Source organism: Mustela erminea, chromosome X, assembly GCF_009829155.1.
Source record: "Mustela erminea isolate mMusErm1 chromosome X, mMusErm1.Pri, whole genome shotgun sequence".
Classification (NCBI taxonomy): domain Eukaryota; kingdom Metazoa; phylum Chordata; class Mammalia; order Carnivora; family Mustelidae; genus Mustela; species Mustela erminea.
In genome coordinates this window covers 15,861,795-15,884,064 of record NC_045635.1, presented here as the reverse complement: position 1 = coordinate 15,884,064, position 22,270 = coordinate 15,861,795, and the positions used below count along the sequence as shown (strand labels likewise).

The 22,270-nt window shown below is 35.5% G+C and overlaps 1 protein-coding gene across 8 annotated transcripts in view; it reads left to right on the top strand.

The window, feature by feature from the left end:
* RPS6KA3 (ribosomal protein S6 kinase A3) overlaps positions 1 to 22,270 on the top strand; it is a 112,274-nt gene that overhangs the window by 59,928 nt on the left and 30,076 nt on the right. For all 8 annotated transcript variants that reach the window (XM_032329465.1, XM_032329460.1, XM_032329459.1 and 5 more), the window contains 7 exons: positions 3,448 to 3,529; positions 11,382 to 11,462; positions 12,536 to 12,615; positions 13,210 to 13,316; positions 17,088 to 17,125; positions 17,332 to 17,474; positions 17,650 to 17,720. In XM_032329465.1, the coding sequence (XP_032185356.1) occupies positions 3,448 to 3,529; positions 11,382 to 11,462; positions 12,536 to 12,615; positions 13,210 to 13,316; positions 17,088 to 17,125; positions 17,332 to 17,474; positions 17,650 to 17,720 (602 nt within the window). The remainder of the gene's footprint in view (positions 1 to 3,447; positions 3,530 to 11,381; positions 11,463 to 12,535; positions 12,616 to 13,209; positions 13,317 to 17,087; positions 17,126 to 17,331; positions 17,475 to 17,649; positions 17,721 to 22,270) is intronic.

Sequence of the window (22,270 nt, the reverse complement as noted above, 5' to 3'; positions counted from 1 at the left end):
CAGGATTTTCCCCTGCCCCCGCCAACCTGTCCTGTTTCATTTTTCTCTGCAACTAGGAATGGCATCCAGTTAAGCAAGCCAAGAACTTGGGAGACATTTTTAATGTCTGTCTTTCTCTTGCCTCTCCCCACCAAGTATGTACTATCCGCAAGTCCTATTGATTTAGTAAAGATTTCTCAAATCGTGCCTGTCCTCTCCTTCTCCACTGCTACTCCTGAAGTCTTTGCCACCCCCATTTCTCCTTGGGGTGTTGAAGGAGGCTCCTAACTAGAACTAAATTTGTTCTTTCCTCAAGCCACTATTTACGTGACAGCCAACAAGAGCTAATCTTATATTTCAGTAGGTTCCTTTAAGCCTTTAGGATAAAAGCATACTGTTACGATGAGGAACCCCTTGTTCTGGTGCCTAGTTACTTGAAAAGCAGCACTTTATGTATTTTTCACTATCCATGTTCTGGCTACCTTGGCCCCTTTTTTTCCAGTCCTTATGCACCTGGCTCCATCCCACTAGAAAGCCTTTGCACATGCAATTTCCACTTCGTGAAACACCCCACCCCACCCTTTCCTCATCTTAACTAGCGCCTCTCATGTTTATGATCTCAAAGAAGTCTTCTCTGCCATTCTAAGTCAAATTCTATTTTACCCTGTCAGAACATTATATACTTCATCTTCACAGCACTCACCACAATTTCAGTTTTTCATGTGTGTAACTGCTCAATGGCTATTTCCTCCGCTAGACTCTGTGTTCTTTCCATGAGTGCAGGAGACATGCTTTGTACCATGTCTTAGCATTGAGCTAGTAGCACAGTACCTAGCATATAATTCTGGAAAGAAGTAATGAGTAAATAATAGTCTTGACCTCATAGGTTAGTAGTGAGAATCAAATAATAAAAGACCAAGCAATAATATCTGCTATGAAATTGTATTATCGTGCAGTCATATTAAGGATAAACCCAAATAGACTGGTTTTTTTCTATACATTAGATTTTCAGGGAACACAGTATTTAAAGTTGCCAGGAGTTAGCATGCATCTCCCTTTATTTCTTTAAAAGTAACTTAAATACCTTACTATAAATAGCAAACATAATAAAAATAGGGCGTCTCCTTTCTTACTCATCCTAAAAAGCCCGTGTAAGCCAAGGAAACAGGGACGACCTGTCAGAGCTTAGAATAGCTTCATGGGGGGTTCGAAAGGTCATGAATGTTCTGGCTGGGGAAGATCCGATGTCATCTTGGACTACTGCTGCTCCTGCTTACCCTTAACTGGTGACCTGCCAGAGGGAACAGATGAAGAGTGCCTGAGCAAGGGCACAGAACTGGGTGGTGGCCCGATTCTTGTTCAGTACCTCCACTGTGACACTAGTCAAATTATTTAACCTCTCTAAGCCCTAGCTTGGGCAGCTATAAATAGGCATTCCTTAGTCCACCTGTCTCCCAAAATTATCATGATGATATATTACAAATGCTTGTGAAGGTCCTTTGCAAACCAAGAAGTGCTGAAAAGTGTTAAGGTACATTCAAAGAAGGGTGAAAAAGGTTTGAAATCCACAAGGAGAATTTTTCTTGTGGAATGGCACAAAGAAGCTTGATTAGGGAATCTTAAGAATAAATACCAAATAAATCCTAATTATCTCCACCTAATTAGAATTTATTTCTGTTAAAAAATATTAATAAGGGCGCCTGGGTAGCTCAGTGGGTTAAAAAGCCTCTGCCTTCAGCTCAGGTCATGATCCCAGGGTCCTGGGATCGAGCCCTGCATCGGGCTGTCTGCTCAGCGGGGAGCCTGCTTCTTCCTTTCTTCTCTGCCTGCCTCTCCGCCTACTTGTGATCTGTCAAATAAATAAATAAAATCTTTAAAAATATATTAATAATCTGATTACCTTTAACATGTGAACATCATTCCATCTTAGGAACCTGATTAAGAATGCTTTTTTTCTCGGACGCCTGGGTGGCTCAGTTGGTTAAGCAGCTGCCTTCGGCTCAGGTCATGATCCCAGCGTCCTGGGATCGAGTCCCACATCGGGCTCCTTGCTCAGCGGGGAGCCTGCTTCTCTGCCTCTGCCTGCCACTCTGTCTGCCTGTGCTCGCTCTCTCCCCCTCTCTCTCTCTCTGATAAATAAATTTTTAAAAATCTTTAAAAAAAAAAAAAGAATGCTTTTTTCTCTCTAGTTTAGCTCACTGCTAACTGGCTAAAAGGAACTAAAGGGTGGGGCATCATAGGAGGACAAGAGGGAGTGATTTGGGGAGAGGAACACACAGTGCATCCAGGTTCCTGTGCAGGTTGTGGTGCTCTTCACTAAACTTTGGAAGTCATTGCCAATCACCTTTGGCACAGTTTCTCAAAATGAGAATGCCTAGCCCTAGAATCTGTTGGATGTAGCATTTTTTGATTTTTGCTAATAGCCTGGCATGTTAGAGCAGATAATTGAGAGCTGACCTGAAAGTTAAATTCTTGATTATAATTGCTTCTCTTCCCATCTGTGGCAACTCAATAGCAACTGCTGGGAAAGAATAGTTAGAAGAAAAAAGTTGAAATTCAGATCCATTTAGTGAGAATGTTTAAGATTGAATGAAAAAGATCATGAGTCACTATACTGTATACCGGACACTAGTATTACACTGTATGTTAACTAACTGGAATTGAAATAAAAACTTTAAAAAAAGATCACAGACCTAATGGTCAAAATGAACAGGAAAGATGTATAGTTTTGTATTAGCCATGTTATAGCATGACTGTGAATTATGTAGAGCAGGCTTTATTCATTTTGCATGAATTTCACACTAGATTTTGAAAGCAGCTAAAAATAATTTGGAGAATCAAGAGGCTCAGTAACATACATAGGACCTGTGTTCTTCATATTTAGGTATATGTGATAATTTGATTTTTCAAAGGTCGAAATGTAGGGTTCTGTCTTAAGTCACATTAAATAGTTGTGAATAGGCTTCTTCAGTGTGTTTTAAATTGTTCTTCCCAGCAATGAGAAATTTATGTGCAATTTTCTTACATAGAAAAGACCAATTATCAGTGATTAATTGTATCAGTGGAAAATTGTGGTCCAGGGACACTCCTGTATGACAATTTTTATCAGATCAAAAAAATTTTATTTTGTTAAAAGCAGAGCAATGACCACTTATGTTATACTTTAAACATGTTGGACTTTTATCTGATTACACAATTTAAAGATTTTTGTCTTATATGTTACATGCTTTTTGGGAATTGGCAGACAACAAAAAGAAAGAAAACAGTATGTTCACTTATGTTGACACCCCAAGTTATTACAACTGTTTACGACTCATTGTATTTATAATTGATACATGAGAAAAAATAAGCATCTACGGCATAACGGAATCTCTTCAGTAATACACAGTATTACTGGAAGGGTTTTATTTTTAACAGTGGCATAGCTTGTACTTTGTAAAACGTATTTTCTCTCTCATTTAAATACAGGTTTTTTTAGTCAAAAAAATCTCAGGCTCTGATGCTAGACAGCTTTATGCCATGAAAGTATTGAAGAAGGCCACATTGAAAGGTAAGTGCTAGAACTGTTTATACTGTTTGCATAGTCTAAGCAAACTGGAAGGTCTCAACAGATCTCCAGTGACTCCTAGGCCAGTTACTTATATTCTGAATCTGTTCCTGTTACTGTCTTTAAGTTTAAACTTTATTTTAATGAATTTTTCCTACTGGGCTGGGAATCACATGACTAGTGAGAATGGGCATTGCCATGTTAAAGAAAAAGTTTTATAAATTCATCTTGGGCTCATGCAAATAAAGGTTTAGAAAATTCAGACTGGGTTTGATTCATCTTCAAATTAATGTGATTATTTTAATGTTTTGAAAACCTGATTTATCAAATGAAAAATAGGTTTTATTTTAAGGACTTTATCATCTTGACTTCTGGTCTCCAAGTTTTTTATTTTAAGCCTCTGATTTTGAACAATCTTATGTAGGATTTGACTCTTTTAGATAAATAGTCATTTAGAAGAAATTATACGTAATTTTTAAAATACTTAAATCTGTTTTTTTTTAAAGATTTCTTTATTTATTGACAGAGAGAGAGTACAAGTAGATAGAGTGGCAGGCAGAATAAGAGGGAGAAGCAGGTTCCCTCCAAGCAGGGAGCCTGATTCGGGGCTCAATTCTAGGACCCCGGGATCATGACCTGATCCAAAGGCAGCCGCTCAACCTACTGAGCTACCCAGGCACCCCTTAAATCTTCTATTTAGTAGTTTTATTTTACCCCATAACCTCTGGTTGTTAATGTTATTGATTCCCAGCATCATTTTTTTCCTCTTCAATTTACATGTAATTTTATTTATTTTATTTTATTTTTTTAGATTTTATTTATTTGACACAGAGAGACACAGTGAGAGAGGGAACACAAGCAGGGGGAGTGGGAGAGGGAGAAGTGGGCTTCCCGCAGAGCGAGGAACGTGACGTGGGGCTCTATCCCAGGACTCTGGGATCATGACCTGAGCCGAAGGCAGACGCTTAATGACTGAGCCACCTAGGCACCCTACATGTAATTTTAAAGCTTTTAAAATATTTAGGAAGGAATATTTGTGATGATCATTTATTATTTCTGATGTTATTCTTCCCAGTTAGTGACCTAACCTGGATATCATCATTCCAAGAAGTTCTACAATTCTTTATAAACACAATCCTTTGCTTTCTTTCTCTTGCTCCCTTCTTGAATGTATTTTCTTTCCTAGCTAGTCTCTCTACAACTGGCACACTATTACTTGATTCTTGCTAGGACCAGAGAATTAAATTGTGTCCTCAGTGCCCTACTTTATATCACTACTTGTGTAACTTTATGCTTACTCCCAAGTTAAAAAACGACATCAGTGGAACTTAAACAAAAGAGGTCATTCACAAAAACAACAAAAGTAGGTTTCATATATTTGATGAGCTCTGTGTTGTACATAATATACATAAACTCTAAAACTGAAAAATCTAAAAGAAATCAGGAAAGGAAATAAATGCCCAATTCCTTTTAGAGAAGGCTAACTGTTGTTAAGAATCTTAGTATTCATCCGGCCATCCACTTAGCTCCATATCCACAAGATTCCAATTGAATTTTCCTTTAAATATTTAAAATTTTATTTGAAAAGCGTACACCTCAAAGAGAATAGGTGCTATGCTGTATGGCAAACCAGGTGTACAGAACAGTGAGAAATATTGATTCCACAAATTTTGTTTGAAAGACTCCTTAGCAACCTGGAAAAATTAATCTTAAGTAAACCTCATGCCATAAAAAAATCGAACAGTCTAACTGAATTTTACAACTTAGCACATCTAGGAAACTTGTGAAGAGATATTGAGCAAATTACAAGTTATAAACAGATTGACACTGCAAAAATATTTAGGCTTTCACACAACGAAACATAGTATAAATAAGAAATCATGAAATTATTCACCTCAAATATTAGAAAATAATAATATAAGGAATGAGTACAGGGCTCCTAGGGGCCAAGCCTAGAACAATTTGAACATTACAATAATTATAGTGATGGATTACAAACCACTGAGTCAAACAAAAATCCATGGATTGATCCATAAATTAAGTAATATGGAGCAAGGGAGAGTTCTTCCTTACAGTAGAATTCCAAATAATATATATAAAAGGAATAATTGAATTAGGAGGTCCTGAAAAGTAGTATTACAACCTCTACCTAAAGGATTTCAGAATTTTATGAAGGGGGATAAAATAATGTTTGGAAAAATGTTCCATTTTGCTGACAAAGAAATACATGGAAAATAATGTTAACATTTCATACAATGGAAGCATAAACTGGAAAGTGGTTTTGCAATAAATACAGAGAAGCATTATTGCTGCTAAATTAACCTGAGGAAATAATCTCAGAGAAAGAATTCATGCACTTGAAAATTCTCATAGCAATATTAATTTATAATGTTGAGAATTTGGAAATCACACAAATATTGAAAAATAGAGGGATGTTTAAAAATTATACTATTTAATAGGATATTATTTAAAAGAAATATTTCAAATATAATCCCCAAAATGAACTTAATGAAAATATGTAAGTCAACAGTCATAACAAACTTGGCTACCACAAGTATGTAAAATTACATGGATATAAGCTATAGAAGAAACCCTAGAAAAATGAAAATATTTGACATATTGGAATTGTAAGGTGTCAGATAATTTTTAGTGCATTCTTAAGTTCAATTTTAATTTTTACCAAAGTAATATGTATATAGAATCTTACAAAATAATATTGCTTTGCCAACTCTCCTCCCTATCCCAGTTCTCGAACCTCAGAGACCATGACTTTTGTCTCCTTAACTGCTATTTCTGTCATTTATATCCACATTCAGTACTCTTAATTGCAATTCTTTGATTATTTTCATTTGGTGACAATTTACTGACTTCCTAACATAGCAGATTAGGATTTAGTTCTCTCATACTACCTCCCACACATAATTCTGCCTTTCATGTCTGTCCAGTAATGTTTTCATTATTACAGCTTGGTTGGTTGATTGGTTGGTTGATTTATTTATTTATCAGAGAGAGAGAGAGAGAGAGAGAGAAAGCACGCACAAGCAGGGAGAACAGCAGGTAGAGGGAGAAGCAGGTTCCCCACTGAGCAAGGAACCAGATGCTGGGTTCCATCCCAGTGCCCTATGATCATGACCAGAGCTGAAAGCAGACACTGACTGCGCCACCCATGTGTCCCACATTATTACAGCTTCGTAAGAACTGTTCTTAACTGAGCCAGATAGTATACTGGAGTCACATTACCTTCACATCTTTGCTGTATTAGATCTCATTTTCTGAATTCTGTGTCTACTCTTTCTCAGTTCACTTTCCAGTCTGTAGAACACATCTCCTAGTAGCTACCTCAGAAAGGGTGAATGGACGGTAAAATTTTTGTGACCTTGAATGTCTTAAAATGCCCTTATTCTACCTTGTCAGTTAATTTATAATTTGGCTGAGTATAAAATTCTAGGTGAGAAATAATTTTCCCTTAGATATTTGAAGGCATAGTTTCCATTGTCTTCCAGTTTCCTGTGTTGCGATTATGAGGTTTATCGCAGTACTGACTTCCATTCCTTTGTACGTAAGCTGCTTTTCCTCTTTGGAAGTTTTTAGAACCACTCAATTCTTTATCCCTGCTGTTCTGGAATTTGTACAATGGTATTTCTTTAGTGTGAACTTTTAAATTTACCATATCAGGTATGGGATGGTCTCTTTCAATCTAGAAATTCACTTCTTCAGTTTTGGCCAAGTATTTTGTTATTTCTTCCCCATTTTGTAACTCCTGCTCTTTGAATATGTTGGATTTTGTGGATCATTTAATTTTTTTCCTTGCTGTTTTCTAGTTTTGTCTTTTTCCCCCTATTTTCTAGGATATATACCAATTATCTTTCAAACTTCCTATAGACATTTTTGTTTCTACCATTATTTTTAATTTCCTAGATTTTCCTTGTTCTCTTCTATTTTTAAAAACTTTCTAGTATGGAAAGTGTCAGACATTTAGAGAAAAAAAACAAAAGAAATGGAGAACCCCCATATAACCTCCTTGCTGCCTCAGCATTTCTGAACTCATGGTCAATTTTTTGTGTGTTTGCGTCCTTTCTTTTCCCCTCTCTTGGTACTATGATGCAAATCCTAGACATTGTACAATTTCTTCCATAAATATTTTAGTATATATCTCTAAAGGATAAAGATTCTTGAATAATATAACTATATTACTATACCTAAAAAATTAATATGCAGATATCTAATCAATGTTTGAATTTCCACTTTTTCCTATTGTTATAATTCATCTTTCTTTTTGCAGTTTGTTTGAATCGAGATCTATATCTCTATTTTGTAGTTGGTTGATTCTCTTTAAGTCTTTTAATCTATGAACTCTGTCTCCATTTTTTTTTTTGGTAGTTTATCTGTTGAAGATACTGGTTCCTTGCACCCTGACCCTTTTTAAAGCTTCTTATTTCATGGGTGCCATATAGTCTTTGCTCTGTTGAGGTATATAAATTATTATGGGGTTGATTTTTAAGATTTTCCTCTTCTTTACATTGTCTCTGTTACCCTTTATTCCTTTTTTTCCTGTTTATTTTTATAACTGTTTTTCATCTTTAGAGCCTTTCCTCAAATGCTTGGGGATCCTTTGCTATCTTTTTCACATTTAAGAGTGAGATACCAGGGCACCTGGGTGGCTCAGTTGGTTGAGTGTCCAACTCTTGCTTTCAGCTCAGGTCATGATCTCAGGGTCGTGAGATCAAGCCCCACTTTGGGCTCCAAGCTCAGTTGGGAGTCCGCTTGAGATTCTCCCCTTCTCCCTCTGCACCTCTTATCCCTCTCTCTCTCTCTCTCTCTCTCTCTCTTTTTGTCTCTTTCTCAAATAAATAAATCTTTTAAAAAGAGTAAGTTACCAAATAGCCAACTGGAAAGAGTTCTCTGGCAAGAATTTCCTTATTTCTCATTGACTTCATTCCCTCAGGCTTAGCTTTTAGCTTTCTCTTATCTACTGTGTAAGTTACCACTTACTCATCTTAGGCTCTTGCTTTCTCACCCTGTTCTTTGTCCTTGTGAGCTTATGCATAATTTTTCCATTATCATAATTTCATTGGAGCTTTGGAAGAATGTAGAAAGTAAAACATTTATGTTTAACCAGAAGTCTCTTTCCATTTCAGGTTTCCTATTAATACAATAAATGGGGTCAAGTAGAAGTCATTAGTGTTAAGTTGAGTTTGTAGGGACTTTTGTCCTAATACAGTAGTCTGTGGGTCTCAAAGTTTCTTAATACATAATCCTAGAAACATAAACAGCATTTCTTCTTGTTCACTCTTACATTCAAGTCAAGGAGGATTTAAAATCTAATAGCTACTATATGAGAAAAATTATCTCAGAGGAATGTGGTTGCTTTGCCAGCATGAGTCATTATTAACAAATTCTATTTTAGGGTTTAAAGTTTAGCCAATATAAAACATGCCTTCTTCTAAACCAGTATATCCTAATCAAAATTCTTGATTTTAGGATTATTTATATTTGTCAGTGGGACTTTACATGATAAAAGAAACCAGATTAGAATTATTACACAGTCCTACCTCAGACAAAATGAAGGAATTCTTGAGTAAGTAAATCTCGCTGCTCATTTTCAACTAAACAAGTTCTCATCAGCGTTACATGTAAGGAAACCACTTCACAAGATAATCATAATCATAATGGGAAAAAATCATCTTTTCTAGCCTCTCATTTTATAGAGAAGGAAGCAGGAAGTCCCTGAGCAGTGTAAGAATTTGAGCAGGTAATTCATCTAGTTACTAGCAGGGCCACTGAAACCTGTAGTTCCTGACTCCCAAATAATTGGTCTTTTCATTGTGATAGAATAATAGATGAGGGATATGCAGTAAATATACTGATGGTTATTTTTGCTGCTCACTGAGCAGAGAGGTGTGTTTTAAGTGATAAACTTTGTAATCCTTGTATAATTATCGAAAGATAGAAATTTGGAATTCAGCTTTAAGGTAATAGAAACTGAATCCAAGATCATATGGGTAGCAGTATAAAAGCACAAATGTGGGCTAGACTGGAACAGAGTTATCAGCAGAGCTAGGTGATGAACCTCATTTTTATAAATAATAGAAACGGTCTGTTGGATAGAAGACACCAGTTGTTGTGATAGGATAAGATAATGAAATCAGAGAGTGATACTGAGTCATTTAAAAGAGCTTTGTAGATCTCAATAGCAAAATGATTTCTATATCTGGTTTGCCCATTTTCAGTCGCTGGCACTGAAATCTCCCAATTGAAAATGGAAAATTGGTAGAATCGGAAACATAGGATTTTGTTTTAGATTCTTTGTTTCTTTTTTTCCAGGGGTCTTATTTCTGTTTTTAAATATCTGGTCACTTTATATTGAAGAGAATACCAGTTCATCTTTTTCTCTGTCCCTACCCTCCTCCCCCTACTCTTTTCCTGGTTCTTTCTGCTTAATCTTTGACATAACCATTCAGTCCTTCTGGCCTGAAGAATGCAAGTCATTTATGATTTATCCTTATTATGCAACAGAAAAAAATAATAAAATTTTAATGAATAATCATGTTCACTTCTTAAATCTATTGAGCTACCAACACAGAATACTTACCAGAATGTATTCTATTTAGTTAGTTGTCTGTCATTCCCATCAGATTATGAACTTCCTGAAGAATATTTTGTTTGTATTTGTGTCTCACGGTACCGGTTACATAGAATTTGCTCAGGGAATCATTGATTGGTAAAAGAGAGCTTTACCTGTAAGATGAAACATAAATTTATCTGCCATTCCAGATTGTCAAGAATCTGGGTCTTTCCAGTTTAACCTCCCCAATTTCCATACAATTTGGTTCCTTTCTCTTCCTTATGCATGCCTCCATGTCCTTGCTTGCTCTGGCACTCCATACCTGGACTTCTCTTCTTTAGGTCTGACCTTCCCATCCATCTAAATTCCACTCCAAAAGTGCCTAACTCCACCTCTTCCTTCATGCTTTCCTACTCATCTTTTCCTTCCCTGAATTTCTTTCTGTACTACCTAATTGCTAGTAATAAGTCATTTTATCCCTTTATCATATTCATGGTGCTATAGCTACCATTTAATTGACTATCTCCTATATACCAGGCTCTGGGATGTACAGACCTTATCTCAAATGGTCACACAGCCTACACAGGTACAGTGGTGTTATCTCTACTTCATAGATGAGAGGCAATGGAGGCTCAAAGAGTTTGAGTAGGTAACTTGCTTAAGATTACACAGATCTGAATCTGATTTAACCCCAAAAAGCCTTTGCTCTTTCAGCTGCACCACATTATTTCTTCTCCCCTTTCTCTCCTCCTTCCCCAAAAATAGACCTTTTTGGGTATATCCATCATTCACCATGTCTGTCACATTTTATAGTTGCTTAATGAATGCTTGTTAAATTGAGTTGATAGGATTGGTAGGGGTTAGTAAAACCTATTCCATTTTCTTGTGTGTTTTAGTATTTCATTGGGATGCTTCATTTTTTAAAAAGTTACTCTTTTTTGGTCATTTTTTATAACTTTGATTAAAATACTTATAAATTTGATGTTAAAGCCAACATCTGATTAAAATTCTGATATGTTCTCTGTATGTATTTTTACATGTAAAGCACAGATTTTATTTATAAACATGAACAGTTTTGTCTAGCTATATAATTTAGCAAAAAATACATTAATTTAAAAAATTCGAGACTCATAGTTTTATTTGTACATATAAATGGTTTTATTGGTATGTATGAAAATATGAATTCACACTTTAGCATAATTTAATTTAAAATAGGCACCAAAGAGATTTTGTTTTAAAGATTGTCTCTGAAAGCTATTGTAATACAGCCATATGTACAATATTTTGTAGTTCGAGATCGTGTTCGGACAAAAATGGAGCGTGATATCTTGGTAGAAGTTAATCATCCTTTTATTGTCAAGTTACATTATGGTAAGTTCAAAACCACTTGGAACCTCCTCCCTCCACCTGATCCTCCACTCCCTAAGTGCATTCAGATATATTAATGTACATAAATATTTGCATAAATATTATGTACATAAATAATGTACATAAATATTAGTATATATTTATATGTGTTTAACAGATAAATAAAATCATGGAAATTAAACCATTACTTCTTAAACTTTAGAAGCCTTTATTGCATTTATACTTATGTTTCTGAGTAATAGCCATAGGAATAGGTAATAATAATCATTGTTCTTTATTATAATAAGGATTTATTATATATTTATATATTTGTATTATATTATATAATTAGTAACAGTGTACCAGCAGTTTATAGTCCATATGTGTTAGCCCAACTTTTCTTAAAAGTGAGAAAGATCCCTAATGTCAACATCCTGAAGCTTTTATCACCTTTCTTTTCCCCGAAGGTGTATGTGCTTTCTCTCACTGGGTAAAGTTGTGGTGGTTCTTCGTGTAATTAAAGCCTTGTGTACTTAAACCCACATTTTTCCTGCACTTAAGTGATACGGTTCTTGTATTTTGTTTCATCGTTAAGTAACCATGTTGGGAATTTTTCTTATTGATCACATTTTTAAGAAAGATTTTATTATTTGACAGAGAGAGATCATAAGTAGGCAGAAGCAGGCAGAAGGGAGGGGGAATCAGGCTTCCTGCTGAGCAGAGAGCCTGATGGGATCCCAGGACCCTGAGCCAAAGGTAGTGGCTTAACCCACTGAGCCACCTAGGCATCCTGATTGATCACATGTTTTAGAACTACTGTATTCCTGGGAGACTGTGGCCTGAAGAAAATGCAATAAATGTTCTAATGGTTCCATAATAAAAAACTCTGCCTTTAACATTTCCACATGGACACTAAGAGAAATCAGTGGTTATCTTCTCATAAAAAATAAATTTAGATCTATGATATAATCATTAATTTGCTTAAAATAATATAATATTCATTATTCAATAATAATAATTTGTGAATGAGTTGACCTAATGTAAGCCAAAAAAAATAAACTGGTGGATTAAACAGAAATTCTCATTTCTTCATTCAGCTTTTCAAACTGAAGGGAAGTTGTATCTTATTTTGGATTTTCTCAGGGGAGGAGATTTGTTTACACGCTTATCCAAAGAGGTATGTAATTAATCTCTATTTTTAATCTATCTATATGCATCCTGTTTTAACTAAAACTTTTTTATATTTCAATATTATGTTTATTGTGTTTTCTCTAGTGGCACAAGAGTCTTAATTAGAGCCAAAAAGAATTCTTTTCCTACCTTTTGAAATTATTCTGAAAGTGGGAGTTTAAATTGATAAAATGTCTTTGTCTTTTGTCCTGCATCTTTTAGTTCCAGTTTTCAGAAGCAATAAATATCAAGGTATCCTTAAACAATTAATACTGGAAATTCAGCATGCATTTAAAAGATCACTTTTCATTTCTAAGATGTTACTGTGGTAGGGCAACAATGGCACAATCTGAATATAGATGTTACTTGATAAAATGTAAAATTATTTCCCCCACAGTGCACATTTAGCATTTAGAAAGTGATTAGTTGACTGATTTGATCAGTCAGGGATTTTTGCAAATTTCCTTTCATTAGTAAAGTGGATAAAACTACATGTGATTAGTGTGTTTATAAATTTTTAAATATTTAAACTCTAGGATGGAATTTTAAATAAAAGCTACAGACACAGAAAATAAGACAAAAAAATATTATTTTATTTTAGGTGATGTTCACAGAAGAAGATGTCAAATTCTACTTGGCCGAACTTGCACTTGCTTTAGACCATCTACATAGCCTGGGAATAATCTATAGAGACTTAAAACCAGAAAAGTAAGGAGTTATGCTACTAAGTTGAATACAATGTAATAAAATTATCTAAGAGGTAATAAAAAATAAAATTACTTTGTAGAACTACCACAAGAATTATATTAGAGTACCTGTGCTTCACATTTCTGATAACACTATGTAATCTTATACTTCTAAAAATCTGCCAATCATAATATGTTATGTTTTCATTTGCATTTTTTTTAAGATTTTATTTATTCATTGGACAGAGAGATATACAACAAGAGAGGGAGCACAAGCACAAGGGAGAGGAAGCAGACTCCCTGTCCAGCAGGGAGCCAGATGTGGGGCTCGATCCCAGAACCCTGGGATTGTGACCTGAGCGGAAGGCAGACGCTTAACAACTGAGCCAGCCAGGCGCCCCTGCATTTTTTTATTTTTAATGAGGTTGAAATCCATGTGCATATGTTTATTGACAGTTTGTATTTTTGTGTGATTTTCTGTTTATGGCCTTCATTTATCTTGGAATATTTTTTTCCTGTTGTTTTATAAGATACCTTTAGAATTAAGAATTTAACCGTTTGACATATATTACAAATAGTCTTTTGTTTGTATTTTAATTTTAACTTATTCTATTTTTACCTACACAAGTATTTTTTTCTTAGATCTACCAGACTTTTGTTATCTCTTGCATGACTTTTAGTCTTAGGAAGCCTTTTCCAATCCCATAATCAGATACTTACATTCTCATTTTATGGTTTCTTTTTTTTTTTTTTTATGGTTTCTTTTTTAACTTTTAACTCCCTCTGGAAATTTTTTGGTATGAAGGATAGCATAGAGTTAATGCTTTCCTTCAAATACCGTTTATTGAATTTTTGCGGGGAGGTGGGGAGAGGGAGAGAGAGAATCTTAAACAGGCTCCACACCAGGTGTGGAGCCTGATGTGGGGCTCAGTCCCACAACCTCAAGATCATGACCTGAGCCCCTAAAAATTTTCTTCTCCTCATCATTTCAAATTCTTAGTGTGAGTTGAGCAAATTTCCCATTGTTTTTGTAGTAGCAAGTATCAAGAAGCTAGTATTTGGGGCGCCTGGGTGGCTCAGTCAGTTAAGTGTCCAACTCGATTTCAGCTCAGGTCATGATCTCAGGGTTGTGACATGGAGCCCTTTATCAGGCTCTGTGCTAGGCGTGGAGCCTGCTTAAGATTCTCTCCTTCTCCCTCTGCCCCCCATCCCCGACTCACACTCACATTCTCTCTGTCTCTCTCAAAAAATCTTTAAAAAAAAGAATTTGGATATTACTTACATTAAAATGTTACATGCAAAATTTAAATTATATATTATAATAGGAAATGATCCTTTGGGATCCTGTTTACATGATCATTTAGAAATTATTATACTTTCACATTTTACTTTCATTTTTCATACATTTTGGTTTTGGATAAGTTTTGTATGCATCCATTGTTATTCCCCAGACAATTACTAAGTTTTGTTTTTTCTCATCATTTTCCTGATTTCAAACTATAAAGACACAAAATATAATTCCTAGTGAGAATAAATATTCAAGCATATGGTCTTTAGAAGAAAAAAATTACTATAAACATATGATTAAACATAATAAAATATGTGTTAGTGTTTTATATCATTTAGTTGAATGTATTTATTGTAAACCATTGGATTAGCATTGGTCATAAAATTATGTATACAGCATGGGGCTTTCTTAAGAGTCAAATAAGATCAAATGTAAGTAAGAAGTGAGATCTTTCACAGAGATGCCTAGATGACACTATTAGTTTAAGTAACATTTAGTTGTTAAATAATCCAACTATATACCATCATATAGAACTTGGAAGAAATTTCAGTTTTTAGACCAGTTGTTTTATGCACTGTAAGGGGTTTGCCACATTCTTTTAAACCAGAACTGTGTTATAATAAATATGGTTGAAAATGATTATTAGTAGTTGAAAAGGAACTTTGCCTATTGAAAGTAATACAGTTGGCTTTTTCTTTCAAAGGTAAAGGGTGGACATGGTTATCTTAAAAAAATGCATTTGCTATAGAAGGCATAAGTAATGTTCTGTTAGCTTAGCTATGTTCTCTCTCTTTTTTTTTCCCCAAAATTACCAAGAGTGATTTGAAGCTTTGTTTTTAGAATTGTCTTTCATGTATTTATTAGACAGAGGGAGGATAATCTCTAGCATACCTAATAATTCGCTTTATATTCTGGAAATGGTTAGTCTGCTTTGTAATTGAGCATAATTAGGCTTGTATTTTTTTTATAAGTCCCTTATGAAGACATGAAAAATAAGTCCCTACTGAATTATCCTCAGTGGTAAACTTTATTGTACTCCTATTTGAATTGATGACATAGAAAGGTTGGTAGTATTTTTGACACAGTAAAATTTTATTATAGCAAAATTTGGCTTTCATGTTTTTTTTTAAGATTTTATTTATTTATTTGACAGAGAGAGATCACAAGTAGGCAGAGAGGCAGGCAGAGAGAGAGGAGGAAGAAGGCTCCCTGCTGAGCAGAGAGCCAGATGCAGGGCTCGATCCCAGGAACCCAGGATCATGACTCGAGCTGAAGGCAGAGGCCTTAAACCACTGAACCATCCAGGCACCCTGGCTTTCACATTTTTTAAGTTAGAATTAAAAGTAAAGAAATATCTGTGTTATAGAATGGCTTTGAATATAAGTGAAACAGTTTATTACTTGGCACTTCAAGTCAATATACTAAAATGCCTATCCGCCTATCCAGAAATAGAATTATTGGCCTGCAGCCTAGTACTTATCCCTTCCTATAGCTTGTTAATTAATAACATTATTCTCTACTCAAGTATCTCCTAAAGCCAGAAACCTAGTGTCTTCTCCATTTGTTCTTCATGATCCATATTTAAGAGCTCACTATATACCCTTTATTTTCCCCTCTGAACTGTTTTATGAAAATGCAGATCTGATTATCTCTACATTTCATGCATATAAACTTTATATGATCTTCAGTGCCCTTGGGAAGAAGCCCAAACTATTTGGAATGCCGTATTGGCCTTTTGTAGACTGGTCCCATGCATTCAACATATGTTTCTTATTTGTCTTTACTCTACCAGGTGCTGAGCAACAAGATGAATAAGGTCAAACCTAGAAGCTCAGAGTTTACTGAGAAAGAAAGAAAACACTGGAGAACTTACACAGATTGGATAAGGGGCGCCTGGCTGGCTCAGTTGGTTAAGTGTCCAACTCTTGATTTGGGCTCAGATCATGATCTCCGGATTCTGAGATCAAGCTCTGTGTCTAGCATCAAGCCTGCTTAAGATTCTCTCTCCTTCCGCTCCCCGACTCTAAAAAAAAAAAAAAAGACAGAAAAAAAAGGAAAGAAAAGAAAAAGAGGATTGGATAGAGAAACTAGGAAAGAATGATTGAGTCAAATACCTAAAAAATGACCAAGAAAATGACAACTTTAATGCAGTTGACCGAAATATGTGGACCCTCTGTCTGTTGTGCAAGCACTAAGGATTTTAGTTAGGCCACCTCTGCAGAAAAGCATTACAAAGAGCAACTAGAAATTAGAAAGAATATAAGTTTTAGTTCTTTTCGTTATTGTTTTCAAATGCCCTTAATACACGTTTATAAGGATTTGCCTTTGGGTTTTGTTATGTATGTGTGTCCAAAAAAATTTTTCTCCTTTTTTACCTTTCCCTTATCACAGTCTAAAACAATATTTTAGAAGAAATGTGATCTGGTGCTTAACACAGTAGTTTCAGTTCTAGGTTCTATAAGTATCTAGTGGTTTGAAAGATTTTCTGAATTTGTTTTCTTTCAGCATACTTCTTGATGAAGAAGGTCACATCAAGTTAACAGGTAAAAATCCTCATTTTATTAAAATATTCTCTTCTACTCTATATAATTTCTTTTAAAGTTGATTGTGGTTCAAATATTGAGTAACACATTGCCTTGAAAACTTGGATTAGAATTTTTAATAAATGTAAATATTGGAACTCAAAGCTTAAACTTGAAGTGTGGAAATTATTGTAGGATAGTTATGAATTATGTATTTATTTTGGCAGATTTTGGCCTAAGTAAAGAGTCTATTGACCATGAAAAGAAGGCCTATTCTTTCTGTGGAACTGTGGAATACATGGCTCCCGAAGTAGTTAATCGTCGAGGCCACACTCAAAGTGCAGACTGGTGGTCTTTTGGTGTGTTAATGGTAAGGATTGGGGTGTTTTTTGAGTTCAGTAATATGGTAGAAGTATAAATCACTTGTTTTATTATATAGCAATTTTACAAGATTTAGTTTGAAGTAAGATGATGCTTTTTTATTTTCTGGCCTTGAGATTTTATACTTCTTGACTAATATCCCTGATGATGTTGCCTTTTTGTAGTTTGAAATGCTCACTGGTACACTACCTTTCCAAGGAAAAGATCGAAAAGAAACAATGACTATGATTCTTAAGTAAGTACTCCTTAAGTACTCCCTAGTGAATATGTTTTGATGAGATTTAGAAATAAATGCTTCAAACTGAAATGTGAAATTTTATTCATTGATATTATGGCGTTAATGTTAATGTGTTTCAAATATGAACAAGCCCCGTAGATTTAGAGTACTCATGTTCCTTTTTTTCAATTCTGGGCACACAAATGTTGGAGCTTTTGGCCCTTATTCATGCCCTCCACCAAGTACAGCCAGAGACCAGGCCCCTGCCCCAAGCAGAAACACAGGGATCCAGGGCTCTGGGTTACATCTCCAAAGGAGTACTCATATAATCTTCATGTTAATGTTAACACAGTGAAAGCTTCACCTTTAAAATTTGGCATATGACAAGGACATCAATTATTCCACTTCTCTTCATGTTGTCCTAGAGATACTAGCAAGTATAATAAGGCCAGGAAAAGAAATAAGATTTAAGGTTCAAAAAGAAGAAATAAGATTGTTCTTATTTGTACAACATGACTGTGTCCGTAGAAAATCCAAATCTTCATATACATTCTTGGAATTAAGAGTTTAGCAAAGTTGTTGGATCAGAGGTGAATAAATAAAATCTATTTTTATATCTACATAGTAGCAACAGAAAATAAAATTTTTTAAAAAGATAATATTTGCAGTAGTATAAAAAACTCAAATAATTAGGGATAAATGTAGCAAAAGTTATGTAAAATCTCTATGCAGAAAACTAGGAAATTTTATTTAAAGAAAATTTAATGGGTGCCTGGGTGGCTCAAGTGGGTTAAAGCCTCTGCCTTCAGCTCAGTCATGATCCTAGGGTCCTGGGATTGAGCCCCGCATCAGGCTCTCTACTTTGCGGGGAGCCTGCTTCCTCCTTCTCTCTCTGCCTGCCTTTCTGCCTGCTTGTGATCTCTGTCTGTCAAATAAATAAATAAAGGAAAAAAATAAAAATTTAAAGGATTGTTCTGTAAGGTTGTGCCATATTCACATTATGACAGACACAGTATTGTAAAGATGTGGGTTTGTATAGATGAGCATTTTCCAATAGAAATGTAATGTAAAATTACTGTGTAATTTTAACTTTTTTAGTAGCAACATTTAAAAAGTCAAAAAATTTAGTATAGATTATAATATATTTTATTTAACCCAGTATAGCCAAGATGTCATTTCAACATGTAATCAACAATAGAAAATGATTCATGAGATATGATACATTTTTTTCATACTTATTTGTATGTGCATTTAAGAGGTTTTTTGTGTGAAACTTGATAAACTGATTCTAATATGTAAATCAGAAAATGCAAATTACAGGGCGCCTGGGTGGCTCAGTGGGTTAAAGCCTCTGCCTTCAGCTCAGGTCATGATCCCAGGGTCCTGGGATTGAGCCCCGCATCGGGCTCTCTGCTCGGTGGGGAGCCTGCTTCCTCCTCTCTCTCTGCCTGCCTCTCTGCCTACTTGTGATCTTTGTCTGTCAAATAAATAAATAAACAAAATCTTTTTAAAAAATACAAATTACAACCACAATGGGCTACAATTGCATACCCACCAGAATGGCTAAACAATATAAAGTGCTGACAGGATGTGGAGCAGTGGCAACTGTCATCCATAGCTGGAAAGTTCTTAAAACCTTTGGCAAACAGTTTTTGACATTATCTTCTAAAGCCAAACATATGTATACCCTCATCCAGTAATCCCACTCGTACGCATGCACCCAATTTACATGTATCAAGGTACTTGTACATCAAGAAACTAGAACAAAGATGTTCATAGCAGCATTATTTATAATGGTCAAAAAGTGGAAAATGGATCACTAGCAGTAGAGTAGATTAATAAATTATGATATATTCATAAATGAGATAGAGCAGGGGTTGACATATGATCTGTAAATATTTTAGACTTTGCAAGCCACATACACTGTTTGTCACATATTCTTATTCTTTACTGTTTATTTCCAACACTTTAAAAATGTTAAAACCTGGGTCTCTGGGCACCTGGATGGCCCAGTCAGTTAAGCCTCGGACTCTAGATTTCAGCTCAGGTCCTGGTCTCAGGGTCGTGGGATCAAACCCCATGTTGGACTCCACCCTCAGCGCGCAGTCTGCTTGTTCCTGCCCTTTGTTCTTCCCCGCCACTCATGCTTGCTTGCTCTCAAATAAAATCCTAAAAATAACGTAAAAACCATTCTTAGCTCGAAAGCCTTTCAAAAGCAGACTGAGGCCTTTGGCCCAGGGGTGCAGTATACTATACAGCAAAGAAAATGAACAAACCAGTTATATGCCGGTACTTGGATTAATTGTGTAAGGATGTTGAGCAAAAACAGTTCAGACACAAAAGAATAAATAAATATATGGTTCTATTTGTAAAGTTTTTTTGGTTTTTCTTTTCCCAAAGATTTTATTTATTTATTTGAGAGAGAGAGCATGAGCCAGGGGTGAGGAGAGGTAGTAGCAAGCTCTATGTGGGGCTTGATCCTAGGGTCCCAGGATCATGACGTGAGCCGAAGGCTGTCGCTTAACTGACTGAGCCACCCGGTTGCCCCTCTGTTCATAAAGTTTTAAAGCAGACAAACTAAAGCGTAGTTTTTAAGGCCCATATGTAGATGGCAACAGCTAAGGCAAAATAAGAAAAGTGGTTAACATTGAATGACGGGTTACAGTGTTACATTTCTTGGCCACATGACTGTTCACTTTTTGGTAAATCCGTGAACTGTGTAAGTTGGTGATGTTGGGGTTGTGTAGGGTTTGTTTGTTTGTTTTGCACTTTGTTATTCTCCTCAATAAAAAATAATTTGCTATATAAGTGACTGTTCCCTGAACCTTCATTACTCCATCAATCCTGGCCCCTTCTTTTCAGCTAACGAATATACTCTTAATTTCAAAACAAACAAACAAACAAAAAACAACCCTTTCTTTGACCTGGCTTCCTTTCAGCTTTCTGCACCATCTTTCTGCATCCTTTCAACAGAAAGCCTCTTTAAAGAATTGTATGTGCTTTCTGGCACCATTTCTTGGCTGCTTTTATTCAGCAGCCCATTGGTGGTTCATTCCCACCAATCTCCTGAAACTTCTCTTACTCTGGTCAGCAGTGATCTGGTTGCTTAACCCAGTGGCAGACTGTTAGAAAGGTGACTCTCTGCACCATTTGTTCACACAATTCATTCAACAGATGATTGAGGTCTTGCTACATCTATATAGGATGCAGTGTGAACAAGACTGACAGGATCTTCTGTCGTCTCACAGTGCTTGCATCCTAGGGGGAGACAAGGAATTAATATTTAAACAAATGAATGTAATAACTTCAGATAATAATAGGAGCAATAGACATAATGAACCAGATTATTCTTGAAGTGTGAGGGAAGGAGTAGGGGCAGGAGCCATTTTAGAGAAGACAGGTAAGAAAGTTGCCTCTGGAAGTATCTGACACTGTTGGCCACTTTCTCCCCATTTAGATCTTCCTACTCCCATCTGCTGCCTCTGCCTCCCTAACAGCTCCTCTTTTGGTCTCCTGCTTGACCATTCCTTCTTTGCTTGCTTTTCTCTGTTTAATTATGAAAAATTTCTAATGTAATTCATAAAAATAGTGTTAATAGAATGAACACATATATCAGTCATGCAGATTCAGCAGTCATGAAGATTTTGCCACATGTGCTTCATCTCTTAATTGAAATATTTTAAGCATTCCACGCATGCCATTTCTCGCCTACTGCAGGTTGCATCACTAGAAAGTATGGATGTTTTCTAATATGACCACACCTAACAAGACACTGCTAAGGTATCCACTAATACCAGTGATTGCATGGAGCACTGGGTGTGGTGCAAAAACAATGAATACTGTTACACTGAAAAGAAATAAGAAATTTTTTAAGAAAGTTAAAAAACAAACAAACAAACAAAAAAAAACAGATTTTTCAGGTTTTCTCCAAAACTGTGTCTCCGTAGTCCCAGATCACATCTGAACCTTTCATTTGGTTCTATTTCTCAAACTTCTGTTTTTCCAGAACACTCTACCCTGTTTTTTCCTACCATTTGCTTGTGGAAGAAACCAAGACAGTTTTATAGAATTCCACTTCAGAATTTATCTTGTCAAAAGACGACTCTAAGTACATGAAACAAAAAAGCATTGAAGCCAATCCTATTGCTTACTATAGTAAGGGAGAGTGATGCTAATCTTGATAGCATCTAAGAAGTGTAGACCACTGTTCTTACATAGAGTTTTGGGGGAAGGGTGGAGTTCAAAACTTGGCAGATTTTCAGGGCCATAAGTGGGTTGACATCATCTCTAAGAGTGGTTACTTGGGTGGGACTGGTGTTGATCACTTGGCACTCAGGTGTGGTTGTTGTAGTCAGTCCATTCTTGTTTGATTTTCACAGATGAAGGAAGAGTAGTTATTGATGGGTTGATTTAGAAAAAAACAGAAACAAACAAACAATGTTTACCTAGGCAAGTTGTTTTGATCAGTTAAATGACTTTAAAGCCAGTTCTTGTGGCTCTTGTTAACATGGTTACACAACAATTAGTCTTTTCCTAGGAGGGTTGAAATTGTTTTATTTTCCTTGTAA